This window comes from Calypte anna, chromosome 2 (assembly GCF_003957555.1).
Source record: "Calypte anna isolate BGI_N300 chromosome 2, bCalAnn1_v1.p, whole genome shotgun sequence".
Lineage (NCBI taxonomy): Eukaryota > Metazoa > Chordata > Aves > Apodiformes > Trochilidae > Calypte > Calypte anna.
In genome coordinates, this window is record NC_044245.1 from 133,364,667 (window position 1) to 133,384,680 (window position 20,014).

Consider the following 20,014-nt stretch of genomic DNA (forward strand, 5'->3'; position numbering starts at 1 on the left):
CAAGATCTCTGAAGGGTTCCCAAAAGAAATAACAAGACAGAGAATGGCTGCACAACTAATTGCATGATGCTACTATTTTTTGCACATCAAGAAACTCATCTTTTCACTAGTTTTTAATGAAAATTATGACATCCAAGTCATGGAGGCACAGGGGCTAAGTGAATGATTGGAAAAGAGCTAGAGACCAATGCTTAGGACACAATCACATGAATCTGTAGATCTAAGCATTTTGCAAAATCTTACCCATGGAGCTGAATCCCAAAAATCCTTTTGATGGGAAAATCATTTTCCCATCATGCATTTTTCTTTAATGAGACACATCTATCCAACTGCTTTTTAATTTGGGTTGTTACATAAAATGCCGACTCAGTGCAAAGAGGTCTCTTTGCAGAACACTGTAGCCACAGTGCTCCTCTGAGTGGCTTTTTCTTGGGAAAAGGATTAACACTGCAATATCCCACAGCTGTGACAAGTTACAGTAATTCCTCCTTGTTGAGCCATCAAAACCTGCAGTATCAGCTCTCCTGTCCAAGTATCTACTCACTGACTGCAGAAGCATTGGTTTGGACCAGCTCTGTTGTTGTGTGTGCCTCAAAGTACAGCGTGTTCAGCCAAGGCCCCCTTAAAAGCCCAGGCTTATATGTGAAATGGATTTGAATTGTCTCTTACCTAAGAGAAAGGAGGCAAACTCAGAGATCCCATAACACAGAGGCATTTGAGAACAACAATTTTTGTGAAGTGAAGCATCTGTTTCTATTCTGGGTGTCCACTTCTGTCTGCAAAAGATATTACCAGCTATCACTTGACACAAAGTATGAGACAATGAAATGGAAATACTAAATGACTTCCTTGTTAAAAACACTTTATTCTTTCTCTTTTTTTATTCACTTACCAAATCTGGTATTGAGAAAAAGAACATAGACACACACACTTAAAAACCCCTAAAGCCCTTAACATAAGCCCTCTAATCCTCCATCCACAGTCTCTATTTTCCTTCTGTCTGCCATGGCTTCCATTAAATCTATTAAAAACCCACCCATTGAGGTAGTGCAACACCAAACCCCAGGGGTTTTCCTGCCCTGGTTCCAGGTGTTCACATGCCCATCAGGGTGTCCATACCCCCTTCCAACATGGAGAGTTTCCTACTCCCAGAGTGCATCTCCAGGCCCCAGCAGTTGCCATTGTCTTTCTAAAATATTTTTGAGTAGAAGGACAAGGGGTTTCTACGTTCAGCTACATTTTGATTCAAGATGGGTTTTCCCACTGTTGACAATACTTGTTTTAGTGCCAGCTGGAAGCATCTGTAACCATGGTGGGGCAGTTCCTGGCCCCATCACACCAGTCACCACTGCCTGTCTTCACAAACAAAGCCTGTAACTTATGCCCATTTATGTAGGCATGTCACATAGAATTTCAGAAAAAATTAAAGTGTACTGAAAAAGTTAAACGTTTACACATGAGAAAGTATTGTGAAAATAGCAATGAATTTCTCATACCTCAGATACTTATGTTGTACTCTTTTGCTTCACACTACCAAATGTTTCTCCCCAGAAGAATTCTTTGAACTTGTAATTTTCATATGAAGTAGACATTTAAGTTTGAGGGGGTTTTTTAATTTTAAAAGTCATTTTGCCACTTGGCAGATACCAATAGTGCCCCATTCTAGTTAGCAACTTTCACTCGTCTCCGTTTGAATCATTTTCTGGAATAAACAACTCACGCAAGAAATACTATTTTCTTCTATTTTTTCAAACAAAAGAGCAAAATTAAAAGGCTGGCATTTTCTGTAAAAGGCTAAATCAACCATGATGTTCATAGTCTTCTGAATGGCAATTTGCATAACTAGCACTGAACTGGCATTGAATATGCAAGACCCTGGGTCCAAGCCAATGACTTCACATGCTGTGGAGGAGTTCATATTTATACACATGCTTTCTATCTGTCCCATGATCCAGAGATACTAGGACTCATTAAAATAATATTCTTGGAAGAAATGAGAGCATTTTCAGAATTTTGAGAGCTTATTAAGCTTATTCTAGTTTTTCAGTTGTTGCTTTCCCCCACTGATGAAAAACCACCTTGGCAATTATACCTTTTAATGAAGACCAGAAAAAGGATTTCTTCTCCTAGAAGACAACAGAGTTACCTACAGAGGCTGAATGGAAGAAGTAAGGAAGATACCATCAACAAATCCATTTCAAAGAAAATATTTATCTAACTGTGCCATATGGCACATAGTTTTGAGCAACTCTGGTTGCTCACATACAGCTGGTCATAACCTGTGAGATACTGGATGGCCTCCTTGCCTCTTAAGATCTCAGTGTCCTGTGAATCTAACATTTTTTTAGGTTATAATAATGTCTTTATTACTACTACTATTAAACAGTTAATAACATTGAAAGTGTGACATACATTTTAGATGCAATTTGCTTTGAAGATCTGAAGCTGAATAATATCTACCCATGGAGAGACTTCACTGACAAATAGCATTTGTGAGCCTGTGCTTCTGATTACTTCTGATGTTGACTTCCAGAAAGTTTAGGACTCTTGCCAGTTTAAGATTACAGTGCTCTTCAGCTTGGACAGAAAATTTTTGCAATGTGGTTTTTTTTGTCTTTATCTGTATCTGACTGAATACCAATATGAAATTTCTCAAAAAAATAGGATAATATTTTAGGCATCAGCCAAGACCATGCTTTTTTAGATTTTTGCCTTCTCAATCTCATGGTGATCTGAAGTCTCTAGGGGCCTTCTGGGAGCCAACAAACAAGATGAACACAGCAGTATCTGGTAGCTTTATCTCAGAAAGATCTACAGGTTCAGCTGCAATATCCATCCAAGCTTATGAACCTAAACATCTGTCTCAGTTCCACTCTGAAGATTAATGTGACATAGCAGACTGGTACATGGCAGAATGTTTTTTTTTATAGCCTTCTAAGCAAAGACACATTTCCATCTATTTGAATTTAGATGAATATGCATGGCTCTCAAGAAACATAGTTGAGGAGAAATGGTGGTGGTGATGACCTTTAGCAGTCTGTGGAGAAAAACAGGTGGGGAGTCCAAAGGGGCTGACTGACACAGATCAAGAAGGCTTCTGAGTCAGTCCTCAGAGGTACCATCTCATCTTTACAATTATATTTATGCAAGAATTAAAAATTAGTTACAGGCCATGTACTGCCCTTCTACATGCACACGTAGTCCTTTAGAGCAATAAATACATGCAGCACTCCTATGTACTCCTTGCAGGAAACTTATTTCCCTTGTATATGGCTTAGTACACACTTAGTTGGGTTTCTGTGTCCAATGGGTGGCAAAAGTGCTGTTAATAGATTAGGCCAAGCTAAACAAAGTTCTGATAAGTCAGGATTTTATATATACTGTGGTGAGTTTGCTATTAAGTCTCACTTGGTCACGAATTCTCCATTAATACAGAAGGAACAGTATAGTCTGAAGACTTTTTAAAACTATGTCCCACTGATCATTGTGCACTTTGCATGGCAGATGCCATGTGGAAATTGTGGGGGTGCTACAATGGTCCTGCATGAGATCTTTCATCAGTTAATCTTCGAATGTAACTTCTTTGCATCAGTGAATGCTTTATGAAAGTGTTTTTACAAACCACAGAGATCAGAAATAAGCATAATAGGACTTTCCTATTAGTCTGAGGGAACTGAGATAGCACATTACCAACAGATTAGAGAATCTATGTGCTTTGTGCTGGATATAATTAGAGAAAGAAATTTGTTAAAATTAACACCACCAATCAAAATTTAGAATCATAGTCACTCCAGGTTTCTCTAGATATTTCTATCTGCCTGATCAGCCCACTGTTGCCTGGTTCCCAAGAAGGCAGAAAGTACACAGAGTTCTGTGTACATAAAAGACCTCAATGCTGTCAATCAGCCTCAGGACAGCTGCACTCTGGATGATGATCTACTCTCAGAACCTTTAAATTCCAGAGGACAGGGATGGGATAACATTTTCTATAAGAAAGGAAAGTGACTTCTTCATGTCAAACATGACATTGAAAATGAGCTACAGCCTGTGGAGAATTTTGCTGCTGAAATAACAAGGTAGGTAAAAGGAGGCTTAAGGAAAGTGCTCCCCCCAGAACCTTGTTCTTCTTGAGACTAACTCAGAGGAATACACACGGTTCAGAAGTTATGTTGTATAAAATGCTATATTCCACAGAAGAAATGCTGCTTAGGAATCAGTTGTCTTCTTCTAGGCTTCATGTCCTACTTCAGAACTTAAGAAACATATGCTGGGTTTCAAGACTGGTCTTGAATGCTGTCCAGGCTGAAATGCATACCACAGATTCATGGTCAGCAACAGGTCCATCAGCCTTAAATGGCCTATATTTGCTCAAGAAGTTTTTATCTATATTTATATCTGCTATCTATTTTAATAGGGAAAATGTGATTTGGCTTTATTACAAAGTTATTTGTGACAGGCACTTCTGTTGTACAGCTGAATTCTCCATCTCCTCTGTGAATTCAGCACAGCAATGCTTGCTTTCTGCTTAAAAACACACCAATAATCATCAGTGCCAGTATGGTCAAAGAACTAATTTTTCTAAGAAGTGGATTTGGAGTCTTCCCAGATAATGCATCTGCCCTTTCTTTTTACATTACACCTCAAAAAATGAAGCTGACCAGGAAAATCATAAGAATTAATGTACTTGCTTTCTCTCTCTGAAAAACATCTGAATTTTCTTCAGAGTGGCTATGTAACTCATAAAGATATGTTAAAACATCTGCAATATTGCAAAGCACCTGTAGTATAAAGTTTGTAGGAGTTTTCTGAATTATGGGCAGCACTGAGACAATGAAATAAGGAAGAGTAGGAAAAAAACCAATATCCTTGTGATGCACTGCATGCATGAAGGAAAAATGATAGCAAAATGAGAATAAGAATGAGGAATGATTGCCTCATTCAAGTAATCAGTATTGCAGATCTGCTGCTCGTGTATAATCAGAAGAAACACAATTTTGGTCATTTTAAAATGCTTTCATTTAGTATTCATGCATCCTTATCATAACTGCATGCAAAATTCAGATTGAAAATGCTTTGTTCTTAGTGTTTGATCTTACCATTGCCAATCTTCTATGAACAATCACCTCACCACGAGCTGGAAAATTCTTCATGGTTTTAGTTGAAAGTCAGATATACTCTTAGGTTGTAAGAACATTGCAGCTTTCCTACCCAGGTCACTGACTATCTTTATCAACTGTCCCAACAGGGCTGATCAAAGACTTTGATACTGAATAATCACACTGAATTGGGATTTAACTGGTTTGAATTTATAAATTCATAATGAAAGCATGATGATGAAAAAAACCCTCAAAAACCCAAACTATGTTATTAAAGCAAATACCACCATGTACTTTTATATAAAAACCTAGAGAGAGCCTCTAATGGATCAAAGCAATAGTTTGATATTCTGCCTCAAACAGTGGCAAGCAACGTGCAATATTTTGTGAGTGCATGAGCCATTATCTGCAGTCTGTTAATCTCATACCCCCTTAGTATTTGCAATCATTGGATCAGGGATGGTCATTATACTTGCCTATATATTTCACTATTCCTGTTTTAGATTATGGGTGTGAGAGGATACATACTTGCCTATTCCTTTCATCATCTCTTTATAGACCTTAAGTCCATAAAATTCTCTTTAACTCTCTAGAGGGAAAATATCTGATCACAGAATAAATTATTACAACCTTAGAGTTTGAATCCACATGCCCTAACCAGAGAATAAGCAGTCTGCAAGAGATTTGATGTAGAAAGGCCATTCCCTGATCCTGCCAAAGCCAGACCACAGGGTAACAAGGAACATGAGGCCAAAAGGAGAGTACCAAACTGTGACAAAGAAATTCTGTGGCTGCACTCCATGTCCCCAAGATTCTTGTTGTGTACATAGCACTACACAGCAACTCGATAAAAGACTGAAACAAATCTGGACCGAAGATAAGAAACCCCCCTGCAGCTGAGGGGGGGCTAACCATGACTTTTGTACATGGTTAGCAATACCCCCAAGTCTACTCAAAAAGAGAAATAAAACATAACCTCTCACCAGAGTTTCTTATAAAACAGGACTTAGGGAAAAAAAAATAAAATAAAAGGCTCTTATCTCTCTTATCTTTCCCATAAAGCCCCTTAAGCCTGACAGGGAAGCTAAGACATAGTTGCAAGCCAAGAGATGACATATTCTCTAACTGCCACTGTTTGGTCTCTGGAGCTGAATTTCTATTTTTAGATGTGACTGGGGAAAAACAAACGAGCCTCATTTTCAGTGTTTATTCATTTGTGGCCCATGAGCTATTAGTTAGCTTCATTGGAATTGCCCAATTAAAAGCAACAAGATGATATGAATATCATTGAAGATACAATATGAAATCAAGGAGGCTGGGCAGATCTTTCACAACTGGCATGACCACAGAGGAACTGCCAGACAGCTTAAGTAAGGATCCAACTCATGGAGGTTGAGGAGGAGGTATGTCCATTAGACAGAAACGGAGATAGTTTGCCTTAAAACTGTATCAGTTGAAGTCTAGAAGAGTTTGACAATAGCTGAAGTCTGGGCTTACTTAGCATGCCTTTTCTAGTCATACAAAAAGTTGCATTTTCACTCCTGAGTGAAAATTTCACAGCTGGCCTGCCTTGCCTCAGGAGTCCCTGTTAGGTCAGGCTGCCTTAATCCTTCCTAATGCTGATGGCCTTTCCTCACTCCTGGACACAGTCTTCTCTTAAAAGAAATTATGCCAGGTTCAGAGCGGAACTTCTGGTTGAGAACTAAACAAAAAGCTGACAGTGGTTTCTGGGTTACACTTCCACAAGGGTACATTTTGTTCTTGTTGGTGTGGGTCCAGAATAACATCAGACTGAAGTTTACTGGAATTTCTGCTGGCTTGCACCATCTGATGTGAAAGTGAACTAGTGTCAGGAGACAAGTACTTTTTGTTGGTGGAGACAAAGAGATGTGGAGTTTGAATTTAAAAATCTCTCCTACCCCCTGGTATGTTGTAACATCAGCCATCAGTGGCATCGGCCATTTAAAACAGTTAATGTTATTTTAATATCACCTGCATCTGTTATTTTAGATCATCTGCATAACAAAACTGCAGCACTAACTTTAATCTTAATCAGCCAGGGAATGGTTTCTTAATTTGGAAGTTTTCAATCAAGATTTTATCAATATTTTGAGTTTTAATGAAAAAAAATAAAGTTGATGTGGCATTCCATTAAATTTTGTTATTTTGTAAATTTAAAAAATTTTACAAATCCACTGTAAATTTTGTTATTATTTTTAGATAACTCAAATGAAAATCTACTTTGTATTTTTTCTGCTCTGCACTTCTCTATACTAAAAAATCATATTGAGAGAGGAAGACAGCTAGCATAGCTTCTACAAGTATTCACTTTTTTTTCAGACATCTTTGTATTAAGCATATAGGTGCAAAAGGAGAATAATTTCATAACACTAATGCATGTAACATGGAATGTTTGCATTTCCACCATGTGGAAAACAAATCTTTTTTTCCCCAGGAATAAGAAAAGAGACATGTAACAATAATTTCTCACTAGCAAGAGCAGCTAAAATGCATTAAAGACCAGTCAGCCACAATATAATCGCTTTAAACTTGCACCTGCTCCTCCTTTTGTTTTGTTTTATTTGTGGAAATTTTTAATTTGAAGAGACAAATACTAGAGCTCATGATAAATGAAGGCATACTGATAGAGAGATCCTAAAGGCAGAATGGGGCTATGCAATGTCTTCTAGGACAGGTAAAGATGAACTAATCTACACTTTCGAAAAGTTATTTTTTGCACATCATTACATAACACTTTTTTAAATGATAATTACAGCATGGGAAGTTCTTTATCCTACTGACTTGAATCTTTTCTAGTTTTAAACAAATTTCCAATAGTTACCCATTAAACTAGGGACATGTAAATCTTGTGAACACAGAAGCTCCACTGGTCTGAATCCTTTCACTGTCTGTGAAAAACAAATTAAAAAAAAACCTAATGACAGTTCTGAAAGAATCAAAAAGTGCCATCTGTATTTGGTTACCTACTTACCAGAAAATAAGTAATACCTTTACAAGGCTGATTGTCATCAAATTTAAAGGAAATAAGAGGCAGAGTGTGCACAGGCTGCTTTGAAAACCTGATCTTCACTTTTACAAGTAACAGAATCTGTTTGAAGATCCTGAAGCAATAGCATATACCAGCTACTGCTGGTACTGCCAGCATATATCCTCAGCTCTCCAATCATCCCAGTAGAAATATGAAAGTAAACATCATGAGATCTTCTGTAACATCCCAATAGGGAGTAGTCCAGAAGTCACACCTCTGCTCAGCACTTAGGAGGCCACCACTGGGGTTCTGTGCCTGATTTAAGGTACTCGGTGTGTGAGAGGAATGGAGTAAGTCCTCTGGAGGGTAAATAAATAGTTAGAGGGCTGGCAAACAAAACACCTGAAGAGGCCAAAGGCACTGTGAGTGTTTTGCCTGGAGAAGAGGCAGCTAAAGAGAAAACTAGCAGCAGATTTCAGTGGCCTGATCAGGGCTTATGGAGAACACTGAACTCCGGTCCTCTCAGAAGTGCACAGCAAAAAGGCAAGGGGCAATGTAGGCAAATAGCAACACAAAAAAAATCCCTGGCAAGATGGTCACACATGGCAACGCAGGCAAGAGAGGTTGTGAAAGCTTAAGGAGATTTGATGTAACTTCGAGGGGAGCCTGTTTTAAGCAGAGACTGGGACAAGATGATCTCTCAAGAGAATGATAGAATCAGAAATATCTCAAGCTGGATGGGACCCCTAAGGATCATTGAATCCAACTCCCCACTCCTCGCAAGACTACCTAAAACTAAGCCATATGACTAAAAGCACTGTCCAGATGCTCCTTGAACTCTGATAGGCTTGGTGCCATGACCACTTTCCTGGGGACCCTGCTCCAGTGACTGACCATGCTCTCAGTGAATAAACTTTTACTAACATCCAAGGAATGGTTCTAATCTCAGGAAAAGTATGATACTACAAAACCTCAGTGGTATGAATACATTTGACAGGATACACCATGCAAAAGCAAGTCAAAAACAGATGTCTAGGACAAAGGAGAAACTACACGAGACTACTTGCTACTTAGGGATAGGTTTCTTGTACCTACAGTCTCAAGGAAATGCTGTCTATGAAGGTAAAGGGGACAAGTGAAATCCATCTATACCCACAGTGCCTTCTCAAATATAGAAATCACAGAATGTTAGGGGTTGGAAGGCACCTTAAGAGATCATTGAGTCCAAGCCCCCTGCCAGAGCAGGACAACCTAGTGTAGGTTACACAGGAATTTGTCCAGGTGGGTTTTGAATGTCTCCAGAGGAGACTTCACAACATCACTGGTCAGCCTGTTCCTGTGTTCTGTTGCCCTCACAGGGAAAAATCTTTTTCTTATGTCTACATAGAACCTCCTATGCTCTAACTTGCATGTATTACTCCTTCTCCCATGATTGCTCATCACTGAGAAGAGCAATCTTCCTGACACTCACCATTTACATATTTGTAAACATTACTGAGGTCACACCTCAGTCTCTTCTCCAAGCTAAAAAGACCCAGCTTCCTCAGTCTTTCCTCATAAGAGAGATGCTCCACTCAGAATTGTTTTGGTTGGAAAAGACCTTTAAGTTCATAGAGTCCAACCATCCCCCTAGCACTGCCAAGTCCACCACTAACCCATGTCCCTAAGCACTACATTTACGTGATTGCTGTGCACATATGGTAAGTATCAACAAAATAGCTGTCTGGAAAACCCTCAAATTTTCTACTCGAGTGTGAGAGAAGTTGCACCCACACACCTTCTCCATTTCTTTTATGTGTATACAATTCCAAAGGAATACAACTCTTAGAATCCAAAAGGACCAAAAGTATTTTACTCAGAAGCTTGTGACATCATTTTATTGTATTTTGTAGCATGACATGCCTAATACAGTATTTTGTAAACACTACTAAAAGGATTGTATGAGGGCATTCACTCCACTTACAGCCAAATTTAAAAACCAGTAAGCAAAGTAAGCAAGTAGGCAGCTACAGTTCTTACTGTCCTTTTTTTTTTTTTTTTGAAATGAGCATTTCATGTCCAAATTAAAATAGCAGCCCAGGATCAGAACACTTTCAGTCCTGAAGATTATTATGTTCTATGTAAATATGAACATATTCTAAATGAAAGATGGTGAAAACCTCATGGTTAAGTGGAAGTCCACAACTGATTTTATGGAACATTCATATGCACCTAAACACTGGATTTTTTGGTAACAATGCTTGTCCTCGTTTAATATGGATATATTTTTGCTTACAGATGTTTTATTTCCCTAATTTACCTGTAAAGCATATAACCCATAAAACTAAAAGCTGCAATTTTGGGGATTTTTCTAAAGAATATGTTAAAAATAATTTTGTCTTTTTGAGGCCTGGGTCTGGTGTCTGTTTTACCTTTTCCTTGCTTTATGTAGGTCATATGCAAGTTTGACTCCTAGAACTGGAGTAACTTCTATAAGTTAAAATAAACAACAGCCATTTTAGTATGGTCTTTTCCCAGTGGTGACACATCCTGCCATTTTAACTTCCTTCACAGAAAATTCTCTCCACCTCTCCCCACCCCCCAAAAAATCCCCACCAAAAAACCCACTAGATGCAGATTAAATTTGCTAAACTTCTAGAAATTATTTGCAATACTGGGGTTTGCTATACTTTTGACTGAATGAATTTACATAGCTTTTTCTTTTATTTCTCTCCTAGTCAAGTATTTGTTTGCTGTATCTGACTGGATCAGGACTAACAGAAATAAAACATTGTGCATTATATTTCAAAAAAAATCCAAAAAAACAAAAAAACCAAACCACAAAACACTACACATACAATCTTAAATACTAAGAAAATTCCATATAGTTTGTCTCTTGACACGGCATTGTGCCTCAGCTTGAAAAAAGTTACACTTCTTTTTCTGAGACAAAATACACAGGGGCAGAGTTAGGAGTAGGGTATAGCAGAGGAGACTCATGGTTTACTAATCTGGTAAGTATGCTCCAGAGCTGACAGTCCAGTGCAAGGCTCAGCACAAGGTAGTTTAGCTATCTGAATGGGCTTTACAAATGAGAGAAAAAATCCAGTTTGTAACTATTGAGAAATATGAAAAGATACTTAAAACATAGTAAAAAGTAAACATTTACTGGATTATTTTAAATGTGTATTACTAGAACCAACAGGACATAACTTTCAACATGTATAAAGTATTATACATAAAAATGCATAGATGTACAGTAAATACGTTCATTTATATGTAGACAGAGTAATATGTACACATAGGGTCTGTTGTGCTTCTGGAACTGTAAGCAGTAGTTCCTGCAGTATATTGTCTTAAAGCAGTTTTATTATACAACTATTTTAATGTTGTAGGTGCTGAGAACATACATTAATGCTAAGTAGGGAAGTCATACCCATTTACTCTTGAAATGTACAAATATAGGAAACAAAGGCCATATTTGCAATAGTACCTACACCTCCAAGACTTCCTGGTTTTTTATTTAAATATGCACAAGTCCACCTAATGGTGATGTAGAGGTTTCTTTCCTGCTTTCTTTCTGTGTCAACATGCTGACCAAGCACTCAGGACAAAGTCTTCCATGCACTTCAGCATCACTTTCACTGATTCAACTCAGTGTGCTCTGACCTTGAAGTCTTCAGGTCAAAAAGTAGAAAAAAAATAAAATCAAAAATATATAAATAAACCAAACATGCTTGTGGGCTTTTTTTTCTTTTTCACGAGTTATTTGCCACCAATACTGTCAAAGGAGCATATAGCAGCTTTTGTGCACTTCACAAAAAATATATTAAAGAAAATCAAGTCTTTATTGGCTTGTTTTATCTGTTGCTAAAAAGATGCTGTGCTGCTTCTGAGCCCTTTCCATCAAATTCTTTTTCTTCTTTTTCTTGTCCTTTGTTTTTGTTGGTCTTCTTCCTAAAAGAAAAAAGAAAAAAAAATATCATTGACTGGTCAATTAAGTAAAGAATACAGAGGTGATATTAAACTTCAGGTGAAAAACTCAGTGGTGCATAAATGATCAGTGGGCAATATGCTGGCTAATGAGCTTCCATCATCAGTGAAAACAGAAATTTTCAGTGTGGTAGAGGAAGAAACAGGATCTTTGACTGTCATCACTTACACACAGGCACAATTTTGCTGGTATGAGTAATGGAGTTGATGTAGGTCTGTCCCACTTTGGGCAGAGAAGTCACACAAGCAATGTTATGCAAGTGCCGGGGGCCCTGAGCCAAACGAGTGCGTAGCCTTCTAACTCACTGGAAGCTGGATAGAAGCCTTAAACCCTTACGTACACTGGATTGAGTGAGTAATCCTATTTAAGTCAAGTTCAATATATCTGCAATTTTGAAGAGAAATTAGGCATTACAGCCCAAGTATTTGGTTGGATCTTGTCCTACATGCTTTGGCAGAATGCGTGTCACCTCTGCGAAGAACTTGTTATTGCTTATTGGTGCCTGATTCTCACAGCACATCACTAGGCAGTAACAAAAATTTCATTACACACTTTGTGCTACTGGGAGTTCACTGCAAAACAACAAAAATCAGGAAATCAGAATCCATGCAGTTATTAAAAATACTCTGCCTTGAGGATGGGGAAGTTTTTTCCTGTTCAGCAATTATAATTAATCAGTGCCCTTTGATTATCTGAGTAAAGATAGCACAGACTGAAAAAAAAGCTATCTACAAAGGCCCTCATTCAGCAATGCATTACCTTTTAAGTTTATGCTTAAATCATATCAACTCTAGTAGGATTTAAGGAGATGATCAAATGCTGTCTGGAGTAGAGAACAGTCTGGGTTTTCTTGGCAGTACCATATACTAAAATACACAATCAATGATAAAAAAAATAAGGTTATTAATCTCTAGAGGTCCCAACCTCGTAAGCTTTCAGGAGAACTAAAGTGAGAAGACAGTAAAGGGAAATTCAAATAGCAGATGACACAAAAATGTGAAAATACATTTTTCAACTGCAATGTCTGTACATTATTGACTGGGAGAACTGCTTGCTTTGTCATAATTGCATATTGTTTCTCAATTAAAAAGCCTCAAACCAGTAAGCAGCATTTTTCTGTATTTGATAATACCACTGAATAAACATGATTTTCAAATTATAAAAAAATTATGATCCTTAATAAATACAGGATTATTTATTTGAGATTACATATTTGTACCATATCTAGGTTACTGTTCTGTAGGACTTATCATAGTATAAATCATTGCATATAAAATAGGATGGGACATTAAGGTAATGAGCACATGAGTTTAGTTCATTTTAAAATCATAAGGGTCCTTGGAGTTTACTTCTGCTTCTTATTAAAGTCAGGCATAAATATTACTATGGCATTTTGCCATTTTTAAATCTAGTTAATCCTACACAGTAAAACCTCAGTGCAACCAATCATTAATCAAAGAAGCTTTTAAGCTAAAACTCTTCAGTAACACTGTATCTAATGACTAGGCACACCTAATGAGGTCAGAGGGAAGGAATACTTGACACAAAGTGGCATTACAACAACATGGCCTCAATTATAGAAGCTCCATACCAAAATTTTGTTATGTGATTCTACCATTTAGTATACTGTAAGGTATCAGAACCAGAATGAATATATAGTTAAACATTGTAATCTATTTTGCATTTTAAATATTCTAAATTTTTTATACCAAAGCTTTGAAATAAGGAAGCAGTAGATGAGGGGAAACAACTTGAGACGACTGCTAACACTGCTGATCAGAACAGCAGAATCTATTAGAGCTTCATTACAGCTCTCCTGTTCACTCAGTGTTCTTACTTTCTAAGGTTTTTCACTGTACAGACCAATTAGTAGGAGAAATATAAACTCCAGTCAGAGCCAAATCTAGCTTTCTCTACAGCCTCCTATATAATAAATACTTGCTGTAAGTTAAGGTAGTGAAAGATTGTATTACTTTTCCTCTGAAACTCTGACATGCACAGATAAAACAATGCACAACCCACTTGATATCTCTGTCTGAGCCTTACAAAGCAGCTCATACACCACAAGCATCAAATCAAATTGCCAGCACGCTCTCCATACAATATCTTTAAAACAGAAATGAACTGGATTCGCTTTCAGGGATTTGACATAGAGTTGTACAACAAGCAATTGCAGTGCTTCTGCTGCTCTGCATGAACCATCCCCATACCAGCTTTGGCCCCAAGGCACACTGCAGCTGAGTGACCCTTTGTCACAGGTGCCACCCGTGCAGAGCAACACGGAGCCACTGATACCTGGTAACCTGTTCTCCTGGTAGTGAGTGAGCTCTTTGGCTGCTCAATGTATTTCCAAGAACACTGTTGTACAGAATAAGTTTCATTCTTCTCAGGACAGCATTAAACCACACAGAGAAAATCCAGACGGTTGGTAAGGCTAAGGGAGTCCCAAATTCTGACTGTCATTTTACAGAAAACTGAATATAAAGGGTATTTCTTGCCTAACCATGTGTTCCCATATTGCTACTAGAAGACAAATGAGATAAGCAAGAAAAGAAGTGACTATAAAGTCTAGAGCTTAAACAAGTGACAATTTTTATTTGTCAGATTTCAATTGCAGCACTTTTTGTCAGCAGAAGCATAGTGAACAGAAGTAACTTCTAAATATCTTGCTGCAGATGTATTTTGAAGAGTGTGATGCTTATCATACAGAAAGTAGATCCTCAAAGAAGATCGGGGAGCTAAATTCTCCCAGTTCCCCAACCGGAGCGCAGTGGGGCAAGGAGGGCTGATGGAGGAGGTGCTCCCTTGGGGCTGGGGCTGTGCCATGTGCCAAGGCTCCATCACCAGGGAGCCTTCCACAGCCTTCCCCACACCTCCCCATGCTTTGCTGCTCCAGGGAGCAAGAGCCCTGACTCCAAGACCCTCTCTGCATGGGAAGCAGCAGAGCTCTTCTGTGCCTGGCTTTGCTGGCGCAGTTGAAAAGGAGTGAAATTTATATTATAGCCCAGAACTTCTGTTCCAAGTGTTGTTTTACTGCTATCAAGAACAGCTTATAGTATTACTGCACAGGATCCATCTTGCCCGTAAACCCCTACTGCTAATAAAGAGCTCCCAAGAAAGCAAATCTTCCTGCTTACTCTTTAAGGGACATTACATCCTTCCTTGTGATAACTTGCCACCTTGTCACCTGGCAGACAGCCACACACACCTGGCTTCTCCTTTCCAAGTTACAGGCCTCCACTCCATGTCCCATCTTCAGTCTTTATTTTATGACTGCGGACAATCTATTTTTGAAAGCTTTGGTTTTAAGAGCATTGGGAGCAATTACAAATAAGTCACACAAAGAGTAGGATATCTGAACACTGTTCAAGTTACTGTGTTCCTAGTTTAAATTTGATTAAGTTTTCCTCTGCGTACTAACTAGTTAACTTTTCCTTGAAAAGCCTTCTCAGCTCTGTCTGAAAAAGGTCTCAATTTTTATTATCAGAGACAGCTCTAAACAAAACTTAAAGAACTTGTTTAATACTCTGTAAAGTCATGTGTATACACTGAAACATAAAGGACCAAAGAAAGATCTGACATTTAGCTGGATTTGGTGTTCAATTATCCAGCAAATAGAAGTCTTCAAGGCTTATCTGTCATTGTCATATTTCACAGGTTATTTTACAGACACAAGACTGGCACAGCCATTCATTCAAACCCTTTGTTACAAATGTTATAAAATTCAGTTTTTCTTTATAAACTACCACTGAGTAACTCCTCATTTTCTAAGTATCTTATCCAATGGTTTATACCTTTAAACTTTTGCTTAGACCACTTGGTTCTGGTAGGTAGATGGACAAGTAATGCACTATGCAATGAAACATTACTATTAGCTACCAGTGTACCACAGCTTCTAATGGTATGATAACACAAAAGTAATGGTACAATAACATGCAGTTACTAATGCAGTTCCAACATGAATTCCTGAAAAAAATCCAACCCATTGTTTATGTAAATATACATAACAATTGTCTGTACAACAGAGAGTAACAGCTAGAAAAATATTTAACTTGACTCTTGCTGGATTTTCTTCTTCTTTGTTGTTGTTTCTGTACCATTTTACCAGAATTGCTCCTACAGCTGCTTTATGCTGGCATACTGAAGACTTGTGCTCAGTTCTCTGGTTTGTCTCATACCCCAACCTGCAAGGTGTTTGGAAATTGTGCATGCACATGGATGGACCCACCTGCTTAACTTGGGATAGACATTACCTCGTTCAGAAGGAGCCTTTATCACCTTCTATGAGCTACAAAAGCACCTTTCTCCAGAATTTGGGCAGCAGATTCCTAACACTGAGGGCATCCCTGGTTCTCCATGACTAGAATCCAGCAAATGTATGCACAGGACCTCCCAGTCACGCTGCTGGAGATCCATGGCTCAGCCAGACAGCACCAGTTCTGTAGCTGAATTGTCCTTTGTCCGCTGTATAAGTGCTATTGTATGTACTGCTCTTCTAACAAAATCTGCCCACTGCTTTTTCCAGTAAATGGAGACAACACAGTACACATCCACATGAGGGCAGCAAGAACTTAAATTTAAAACGTTTAATGAAAGAAAAAAAGCAACCCCTATCTGCAGCTTTATTTCATGCTCCCACAATTTTTTAGTGTTCTCACAAATTATTATTTTACAAACATAAGAATGTTTAATACTCCCCTTTATTTTTAAATATTTTTCTCTTTATTGGTGATTACTGAACAATGGGACTTACAAATGTGTGCCTGCTTGCCTTCCCCAGATTTTCATATGCAGAATTTTCACTGCTGGCAGCAAAGACAGGATGGTGTTCTGGGATAATAGCTGTCCTTGCTAAATACTCTTTTTAATCCTTTCTTTCCCTTCATTTACCCTTTTAGAAGCTAAATGTTGCACACTTGTATATCATTTTCCTACGGCTACAGTACTATCATAGACTCCATGTGTGGCAGCATCTCATCCGTGTGGGAAGCTACAAAAGTTATTACACTTAAGTCATATCACTGACAGATGACAGACACCAGAGAACTAATGACAGCAATGAAAAGATGGTAGAGATACTCAATTATGAACCAGTCTGGTCAACTCAACAGTAAGATGGCAGATGTAAGCTTCTGGAGGAGCCCTGTCTGGCAGGACAACTTCTGTCCTGCCAAGACCCGTGGATGCCTCGTAATTTACTCCCCATTTACACTGCACATCAAACTACACATAAACAATCACTGCAAAATTCCAACAGCCAAGCAAACAAAGGATTCAGTCCAGAATCCCCCATTCCTGGGGCTTTCAGTCGGGTTAAAAATTTCAGATACTGAAATTGCCAGAGAAATGCACAAATTGTTAAGAAATTTTATAAACACAGTCAATGGAGGAAAAAAAAAATCCCCACTGCTACAAAGTCAACCTCTTCCTAAAGAGTGAGTTACAAACCAGGACTGACAAGTGGCCCACAAGAAGAGGACACAAAGAGCTTTAATAACTTAGTAAAGCCCACCTTGTCAGCACTTCTACCAATGTCACCTGCTACAAAATTCACAACAGCTTTCTTAAGCTAGTGTGCAGTTTGGGTTTTTTTCTTAACACCATCAAATTTAGGCTGGAATTGGCTATGCTCAATGTGTGCAACAGAAGGAATTTAGCTTGGAGGAAATCAACCAAAGTAAAATAGCTTTTTGGACAGGGACTAAAAGACACTGGGACTTGCATGGCGAAACTAGAAAAGACATAAGAAGGCTCAGAAGATGGGACAGAAAGGGTCAAGTGTCAGGAAACGCTTATTTTCCTGAGTGAATTTCTAATGTCATTTCAAGTCCTGCGAAATATATTTGCATTCAAAGAGAACAGAAGAGATGGTATGACCACACAGAGTATACCAGCTGCCCACAACACCATTTCGAATCCCAAAATACCTGAGTTGTAAGCCTGGGTTAATGTTTGCAAAGAACTGAAGTGAAGTAATAATGGACAAGGCAGAAAAATATTATTTTATCATTCTTTCTTCATTTTCAAAGGCTGAATAATGTTGAGCAAATGAGGTCAATAAAATAGAAAAATCATACCATAATTATAGACTTTATCATAACTGATACAAAAAAAGAAGCAAATGAATGCATTCCTTCAGCTTTGAAGTGCTGGAGTTTGCAAGCTTACGGATCTTCTTTAGTATTTTTTTTGGTGAAATACTAATAGGGAAAAACATAAATTATACATATTCCCAGTCTACTGAAGTAATAGACTAAGAAAATTCATTCCCTTACATAAAGTTTTATGCTTTTCACTCATTTTTGTTTAATTGATGACAGCTTTCTTGATTAAAATTGGGGAAATGTGTCTTGAGTAAACCTGGTAACTTCTATATTTATTATTACAAAAGCACAGGTAATGCAGAGCAAACCTCTGTGATATCTTCTTCAGTTCCTAACAGTCAGAATTCTGTTATTTTATTTTGAACCTATTAATTCCATAACTTTGAGTAGATTATTATAAACCAGCACTTTACACAGGATATGCTTGGTGTTTGTATATACCAGGCATCAGCTACTGAGATGAAAGGTAATTTAAAAGAATCAAATAACTCTTCAACTAAAAAAAATATCAAATTATCCCAAGTTTCTGTATCTTAATCCTTTTTTGTTTCAACACATCCACTAAGAGATTAAAGGTTTTACTATTTAAGGCAAAATAATTGAAGCTTTTTCTCCCAAAGGACAAAAGTATTTTTCATCTGGCCTGAATGCAAACTAAAATCTGATGTTCTTTCCTTCTGGACAGTACTGAGTATCATCAGACATTGACATCTGTTTAAGAAATACTGATTCCTCCACAAAGAATGGAATTTACATGTCACAGTCTATTGAGATTCAGTAGACTTTTTCCTCAACTTTTAGAGCAAATTCACTGGGAGAAGAGTCATCTTACACCACTGAAGTAAAATGCATTTTCCACAGTGCACTTTTCCAAAGTATACAGTAGGTGGCAGTGAGATATTAACTGAAAACTCGCTTCCATTTCCATAATTTCAAAGAATATTAAGGTTTTTTTGGTAGAAGTACCCATTATTTTGCCTAAAACAAGCCATTCTATTCATCAATGACTATAAAAAGTTCAAAAAATAAAAATCTACACGTAGGAACTTGGAGAAGAAAGTAAAAGAAAAAAGGAAAAGGGCAAAAGGGGAAAAGGAAAACTAATAAACTCAATGTGACATGGAAACTCCCAGAAAACTCTTAGAGAAAACCTATTTAACTGACTAATATAGATATGTAATGCTGGGCTTTGCTGTCCTTTCAGTCACTGGTGGGTCTCCGTTAAAGAAATATTTATCTAATGTAGATTTAGCTCAGAAATCAAATTATATGAATAAGACTCTGGATTTGGTAAGAGGTTGCCCAGAGAAGCTGTGGAGGCCTCATCCCTGGAAGTGTTCGGGCCAGGTTGGGTGATGCTTTGAGCAACCTGGTCGGGTGGGATGTGTCCCTACCCATGCAGGTGGGTGGGAACCAGATGATCTTTAAGGTTCTTTCCAAGCCAAACTATTCTATGATTCTATGAATACCAGGTTGCATGAAGGGTATTTACTAGTCTTATCTTGGTCAACATCATGTCAAAGCAGAGCTAAGCAAAATATTTTCATTGAAAGGTTTGGGTTTGCTTATTTTCCTTCCTTTCACAGTGCAATCTAAAATACTTTTCAAAACAAAAAAAGAATATATATACACAGTCAAGAGTAGGCATGCACATGTAAACATATAAGTATATTTTAACTTTATAGGCAACAATTATAGCTAAGAAATAATTGGCTTTAGTCTTCCCTAGGTTTGATTGGACACTAATCCAACTTAAAACTCCCTCTGTCCAATTTTTAAAAACAGATTTTTAATTTTTCTTCCATTCTTTTTTTTTTCTAGCCAATTTAATTTTATTTTTATCTCATCATAA

At 37.8% G+C, this 20,014-nt stretch overlaps 1 protein-coding gene across 1 annotated transcript in view; it reads right to left on the reverse strand.

The window, feature by feature from the left end:
* Positions 1-12,832: 12,832 nt before the first annotated feature.
* RSPO2 (R-spondin 2) overlaps positions 12,833-20,014 on the reverse strand; it is a 104,231-nt gene continuing 97,049 nt past the window's right edge. The window contains exon 5 of the mRNA XM_030444705.1: positions 12,833-12,924. Coding sequence (XP_030300565.1) covers positions 12,833-12,924 — 92 coding nt within the window. The remainder of the gene's footprint in view (positions 12,925-20,014) is intronic.